The sequence below is a fragment of the Cricetulus griseus genome, assembly GCF_003668045.3.
Source record: "Cricetulus griseus strain 17A/GY chromosome 1 unlocalized genomic scaffold, alternate assembly CriGri-PICRH-1.0 chr1_0, whole genome shotgun sequence".
Lineage (NCBI taxonomy): Eukaryota > Metazoa > Chordata > Mammalia > Rodentia > Cricetidae > Cricetulus > Cricetulus griseus.
In genome coordinates this window covers 4,788,130-4,795,697 of record NW_023276806.1, presented here as the reverse complement: position 1 = coordinate 4,795,697, position 7,568 = coordinate 4,788,130, and the positions used below count along the sequence as shown (strand labels likewise).

General features: G+C 45.3%; 1 protein-coding gene across 1 annotated transcript in view; it reads left to right on the top strand.

The window, feature by feature from the left end:
• Positions 1–269: 269 nt before the first annotated feature.
• The window catches only part of Erich3 (glutamate rich 3), a 118,919-nt gene continuing 111,620 nt past the window's right edge, over positions 270–7,568 (top strand). The window contains exons 1-3 of the mRNA XM_035450651.1: positions 270–345; positions 5,410–5,578; positions 5,894–5,964. Coding sequence (XP_035306542.1) covers positions 270–345; positions 5,410–5,578; positions 5,894–5,964 — 316 coding nt within the window. The remainder of the gene's footprint in view (positions 346–5,409; positions 5,579–5,893; positions 5,965–7,568) is intronic.

Sequence of the window (7,568 nt, the reverse complement as noted above, 5' to 3'; positions counted from 1 at the left end):
AGAATGTTCTGGTGTCCCTGTAGAAGTCCTTTTTGTATAAGGCTGTGGTGGCTACATACGGGCTGTGATCCTGACAGAGTCCTGCCTGACGGGCCCATCAGGCGATCGTGTACAGGAGCCCTTCCTTCACGAGCTCCAGGGCTCATTCATTCTGTGTTGGCAGAGTCGGCGGCTGTAGCATCTCTGTTTTGATCCTGACAACTTTCATGTTGCTTTTGTGCAGTGAGCCAGGGAACCTTCTATTGGTCACCAATCACGTTACACGGGCAATGCTAGGGACTTCACATAAAAAGCCAGAGCCCAGCGCTGCCACACCTACGGCTCAGGGGACACTGCAGAAAGACTGTAAGACTTTGCTATAAGGTTGGGTCTCCCCGTAACACCAAAAGCTACACCAAAGTCTTATCACCTTGACTGCCCAAACATAAGCTGAGCAAGGACTAGACTAATAGAGGCCAAAGTGGAAAAAGTTTTCCAGGCCCAACCCTGTATAAAGAACTATAGGCAACTGAGCAAGGCTGGCAGTGAGAGAGGCAGCCCTCCCCAGGGAAGAGCACACCAACTGGTTGTCCAGTGCCAAACAATCAGCCCTGAAAACATAATACAAGTAGCATTACACAGACTGAGCAGGTTATACTTGGGACTATAAGTGTATATAGAAATATATATGTTTATGAATGCAGTAACAATTAGTGAAAAACAGGCCATGGAATCTAAGGAGAGCCTGGAGCGATATATGGGAGAGCTTGGAGGGGGTAAAAGGAATGGGGGAGATATTATAATTAGAATACAATCCCAAAATAAACATGTAACAAATATAATTGAGTGTAGTCAATCAATACACTCTGAAGAAATAACTATAATGACAGATTTATTACATAAAAGCATAGGAACATATTTTAGGTCTGTAATGACTTTGTAAAACTACCTTTCATATACAACAGTGTTTCTCTAGAAAACTGTATACAGAGTTGAAAATAAATTAGTTAAAAACAAAAACAAAAACAAAAACAAAAACAAAAGCAAAAATGGTGTGCCACTGTCTTAAGTCATTTCAAAGTCATTCCCCAGGTACCACCTGTCCCCCTCCTCATTGTGCCCTTTTTCTGTTTTGGCCCAATTCCTGTCCTACCCTGGAGAAGTCTGGGACGTGGAAATGATAGGTGTAACTGCCCAGCCACACACACTCTAGGGTCTTGAGGGATGAGCCTGACAGAGCTGGTAGTTTCTGTCTCCGGATGCTTTGCTGCTGTGTGGTTACACCTGGTGCATCTAGGAGCCCAGGCACTGTGGACCCACAGATTCCCAGTGGAGACTTCCTTCTGGAAATATCCAGAGGTTTCTCATCAGATGAAATACCTCCTAGGCCTTTTCGGTATGTAAATGAAACTTCCTGTTTATGATCCAAAGACCTCATCTATTCAAAGAGTGCTTCAGAATTGGAAGACAGTCCTGCCTTGAGTAAACTTACTAACATTTGCAGAGAAATCGAAAATGAAACTGTGATTTGGGCAATGGCAGTAATCTGTATTCTAAGGTTATTTCAATATGTGCACCTATTTGTAAGGTTCACGGTGCTGCAGTTTACATTTAAGAAACAAGTGGACTTTGACTGGCAACATGTGTGGTTTTTGCATGTCCACACTTTGGCATGTACCTAGTAACGTGTGGTTTTGCATGTCCACACTTTGGCATGTACCTAGTAGCGTGTGATTTTGCATGTCCACACTTTGGCATACACCTAGTGACATGTGTGGTTTTGCATGTTCACACTTTGGCATGCACCTGGTAACGTGTAGTTTTGCATATCCACACTTAGGCATGCACCTGGCAGCATGTGTGGTTTTGCATGTACACACTTTGGCACGAACCAGTTTCTAGACCGTTATTCTAGTGAACTTCATGTTGGCTGGGTAAAAAGAAAGAAAGGGAAATAAAATAGTGAAAGACAAAGGATCCAAATTTTATTTAGTTCGAGTTGATAGAAGAGAATCTAGTAAAGTCCGTATCTTTGATTCCTTCATAACATTGTCTCCTGTTCATCTTTGGCATTTTATATAGGTTATATGTGAAGTATTTGCTCATAAAAGAAAACAGTGTAGGAAATTAAGTGCTGTAGCCCCTCCCCCACAATGTTTAAGTCTGAATCAGAAATCAGACATGGAGGATATTGGAAATCTACGTCAGGCACTGTGTCTTTTTACAGATTGTCTTGCGTACCTCTGCAAGCATTCATTACTTCCTTCCCTTGATGTCCCGCTACTAAAATGCCGGTCAAATGTCCGTGGTTGAGGAGCAGCTGCATTCCCTGACAAGATGACCAGCACTGTCTTTTGATGTTCTGTCTGGAGCAGAATTAATTTTCTCTCAGGAGGTCATGATGATGAACTAAACCCCACATGCACAGGGCGCACTGGACAGCAGGGCCGTCTTGCACGCTGGCATCTTATCTGTGATCACATGCTTCATCACCACAGATCCTGTCAGTTTTCCCCAAATAAGTTAGCTTTATTAATACAGGTTGTTCCTCCTTGTTGCATAACGAGCTCCACTCCGGGTAGCTGCTCAAAGATCCAGCCAAAAGAAAAGCTGGGGAGCTGTCATGACAGAAGGCAGGGGAATCGAATGTGGCTTTTAACTCCAAACCACTGATGGTAATTTTTGGATGCTTGTCTGAGTCGCCCGGAGCAACTGAAATCATCACCTTAGTTTTATTCAGGCTAATTGTCAGCCTGTGCAGCAGTCCTAAATTTGAGATATGATTGACAGCCTGATCCAAACCCTCAAGTTCACAGTCATTAGCACACAGTCACTCGGGTCTAGTGTGCCCCAAAGACATGTATGGAAACCAGCAACCCCCTGAGCCCAAACAGCACTGGTGGGAAGCAATACATGCGCCCTCATGTGTCCTTCAGCTTTCTTCCTGCCCTGACCATGGCTGTACAGAACAAGGCCTGTGTGTGTGACTTTCTTTGATATGCATCTGTGTGCAGTGGCAGTTTAGGCTAGATACTGTCTGTTCTTTCCTGGCCAGCCACATAGTCACAGGACTGGGCCTCTTCGTTGATGGATTCCCGTGAGTAACCAAGTATGTTGAGTATTGGCTAGGTAAAAACCAAAACAAAACAAGAACAAAACAGTAGGCAAGCCTAAGGTTTGCTCATCATGTTTCTTCTCATTTTAGAAGGCCAGGCACTTGCTCCGTATTATAGGGAGCACATGTACGTGCAGAGTCAGTGTCTAGGTATTAGTCTACTCTTTCCCGATAAAATACAAACCTTTATTCTTTCTCTATTGCACCTTTTAACTGTAGTTTCCCCATTCAGTGAAACAGAATTAGTTCTTTCCTGTCATCTTTTTTGGTGCTTCAAATGTGTTGTTGCGCAATTAAACTTGTGTTAAAATTAAGATCCCCGTAAACAAGCCACCAGAGGTTGCCTGTGTAAACAAGGCTGATGTCAAAGGTGTATGAAGGTTACATCTTTGTCAGGAAAATGCATTGCAATTACATAGCAGTGTGACATTTCCCTGGGAATTGGTGTGTCTCTGCTCCTCCACAGGAATGGCTTTCCCATTTAAGATACTGAGGGTCTCTACATGCCTCTAGGGAAAACATCCTCCCTACACAGGCTCCCGCTATCTGAGGAATGCTTCTCTCAGCCTTGGCTCTCAGAGCATTGCATGCTGGGATGTCACCCTGACCAGCCTTCTCACACCCTTTCCACAGCTTATTGTCCCTACTTTTCTTCATCTTCCATCGCCCAGTATTTACCTGTTCATAAGCCATGGGGACACGGGGCAAGCACAAGGCTTCATCCATCTCCTTCCCTGCCTGTAGAGCTCTGTCATACAACTTCACAACTAGAGCCTGGTGGGGAAAAAATTCTGACCAGGGATATTTTTGTTGTCCCGAAGTGTTCTAAAAATGAGAAAATTTCAGCCAAACCATCTGGATTTTCAGCTTCTTTGGAAGAATGAGAAGATGTGTTCACCTTAGCAGGCATTTCTGGAAGATTGCTAGCAGAGCCGGGCGGCAGCCAACCTTGGCAGGCTGTGCAGTAGGACTAAGCCCGCTCGTGTCTACTGTCCTTCCTGCTTTGGGCTTTTGATTTCTGGTTGAAAACTGTAAGGAAGAAGAAACACTTCCCAGATCAGACTCAGCTCTCACAGTGGAGGTCTTCAGAAATCACAACACCACACAAACAGAAAAAACTCTCGAGCAAGTCCTTCACTGGCCTGTAGACTTCCTGCGTCTTTTTTATTTGGCACATATGGTCTGGAAGATGCATTGAAATGTTCAGACTGACGACGGGCACTGAACACCCGCTGCAGCCTCCTCCAAGTGTGGCGAATATTACAATGAGGAGGTGTAACAGGTGTGATCAGACGGATGGAAGGCAAGGAGAAGGCTGTGTAGCTGAGTGCACATGGCAGGACAGCACTGACAGTTGCCACACCACAGAGTTCCTTCATCTCCAGTCCCCCAAACACCCGGAACAAACATTTACCAAGAGAACTGATATTTGGCCAGATACCTTGATGTCTTATTGAAGCTAAATTCGCTTCATGGGTAGCCATCATTGGCTGACTTTGCCATGCCCTGGCTAGTATCTCACTTTGTCTTCTCAGTTGGCCAATCGCTAACCCTTTCCAGCCTCGCTGATTTCAAGTGTACTGTGAACGCAATAGCTCCTCAGAGGTACCAAGAATTAAATGAGATATGTGTTGGTGGTTAGCACACAGGAAGTACCAGGGTCATAGAATTTGCCTTCTCTGGGGACATCCTATTCATGTGATGCTCATCCTTAACCACCCTGCAGGGGGCAGTGTAACACCAGGGCTGACGGTCTACTAAGGCGGTGTCTCTTCTTAGAAGTGTGTGACTTCAGGCAAAGTGCTTCAATTCCCTGCTTCTCAGAATCATTCTCTGTAAAAAAGCTGAAAATGATAGCATTTGAGTTTAAGATGAGACAGGACATTTAAAGCACTGGGCCCACAGATCCTGGCCCACGTGTGCGCCCAGCATTGTTTTGAAAGGTCAGTCCTAGCACCCCTCTTAGAGCTACGGTGGTAGAATTTATTAGCTTTGATGACAAGGCCCATGACTGTCTCCTAGATCTGGACAGCGTCTCTTTGAAACACTCTTACCCACTGCCCTTGTTCTGTTGGTGACTGAAGGCCTTCAGTTTAGTCAGTCTGAGAATAAAAAGTGGATTTCCAGCAGGGGAGGGAGAGGAAGGGAGGACCACAGAATTCCGTGCCAACCCTAGATCTCTTTAACCCACAGTCTCCTGCTGACACCTTTGAGATAGATCATCCCCCAAATTCTAGGTGTCTGGGCTCCGTCCTCCAAAATAACCAAGGGCTTTGATCCTTTTTATTTCAGCCATAAGCTCTCCCTTTGAACAGTTGATTGGAGAGGGGTGGCTGTCCGCACAGGAGGCTCTGAGCTGTCCTCCTGTGCTGGTGTCTCTAACGCTGCCCTGGTTTCCACGTCACTCTGCCATCTGTGCCTCCTGCTGCAGCTTCTGGGTTCCTTCTGGCTTGCTGCGACTAAGCTGCAAAAGATTGAGAAGAGGTAACCCAGCTCCTGGAATACAACAGTATCTAACCACCTTTAAAAACCAGCACGTGGTAGTCTAATATTCTTACGTCATCACAAGTCTAATGTTCTGAAGGAAACAAGACAGTTTTTACTCAAGAATAACAATTAGTGTCTTCATGCAGGAAAGATAAATTTAGCAAAATTTGATGACCCTCAAATTCAGGTAGCTGCTGCACAGTTGTGAAGCACCTGGGGCCAGCTTCTGTGTGATGACTGATGCCAAATCTGATGGCTTGAAACATCAAAGGATGTTTGCCACTCCTTATCATGTTGGCCTTACTTATGAAGACTCTTCTCCCCCGACTCCATCAGTTATGAGTCACGGGCTGGGCCTAACCACATCAATGGTGTGGACACAGGTGAGCCTGCCCTATAGTGCAGAGTAGCGCCGTCTTCACAGCTGGGATTTTTGTTTACGTAGGAACCAAGCAGAGGAGACAGAACCTGTGACATCTGCTGAAGTCAGTTCTGTATAGGGAGAACTCTTGGCTACAACCAAGAAACATGTCCATGACTTACAGTATCCCCTATATGTAACTACTCATGTCTACATGTGGAGTCATGCTACCAAGCAAGCCGGAGGGGCAGAGGACCTTCAGAGGTCTGTGGCTACCCACGATAAATTCACCTCTCCTCTCCCTTTGGGTTTTTCCTGTGTTGTTTGTCTGTTCTTTTTATATCAGGCAAGTTCCACAGTCGCCTCTATGCTTCCTTTCTCTGTTTACTAAAACTTTTTCTTCACACTGTAGCACACGGTAGCACTAACCACTTGGCTTTACCCATTGGCTCACAGCGCAGAAAAGAGCCTCCATTGCTGTGACTGTGGAATACAACAGACTGAAGTGCCATCAAGTCCCACACCTCCCTTTCCAGTGGTGTGGAACCTGCCTCATCAGAGCCTTCCTTGTCTGACTGACTCTTTGGCTCATGGCCAGAAGCGCTCTGTGGTGGCAGCCTCACACAGGTGCAGGGAATGAGCCCTCTTATCACAATCCAACCTCTTCAGAATCTTGTGTGGCCATTATCAGTAGAGAGAAAAACACTGAAGAAGAAACTGAGGAAGGTGGCAATCCCTTCCTTGCTCTCAGTCATGCCACGGATGGTACCCGAGCAGCACACTGCCATGAAACTGACCCCTGAGCCCCGAATCTCAGAGCCTGATCTCGGATCAACTGCAATGCTGTATACAAGATCTCCAACTCAAGGCATCTCAGCTTTTGCTTTTGGGTGAGTGGTAGGTCTTCAGGAGATGGTATTTATCTGTTGATTGGTTTTATTATCACCACCTGGGTTTCCTGCAGCCGACTCAGAGATAACAGAGCTGCTCTTTGGTTCTTGATATCTCCCAAAGGCACATTGCTTGACTGTATTTGATGGTGTGGGGTCTGGTGACAGCCCTTGACTTCAGAAGAGACAGTGGGACCCCACTCTTCTCTTGCTGTGAGATGAGTAGTTTTGTTTCATCACTGCACTCTGGACCATGATGTGTGGCTTACACAGGCCAGAAAGACTCAGGGCCACCTGCTCATGCCCAGATCCAGAACAAATCTGTAAACAACACTTTCTCCTCACATGTCTGTATTTCAGCGCTTGTTTTAGTGACACGAAGATTGGTGACAAGGCTGCTGTCTTCACCTCCCAGTCCAGAATGGTGTTTTCCCCTCTACAGTTTCTTTGATGCCTGTTTGATAACATCCCTTGACTTATCTTTTATCAGGAAAGAATATCATTAACTGAGACTTTGTGATCACTTCAATAGCAAACACAATTTCGTTAATCTTTGTGCCCTAAGGGTAAGAGTATTGGCTGAGCAATTTCTAGGGAAAACATGCTTCTTGGGAGAATATTTAGGTCTGAAAAACACCTTAAGCTCCTTTAAGGTTACTTTTTCATATGAAATAATGTAATAAATGCCAAGGAGCATTATTTTTCAGTATGTAACCTCAAAGGGTCTGTGATCTTA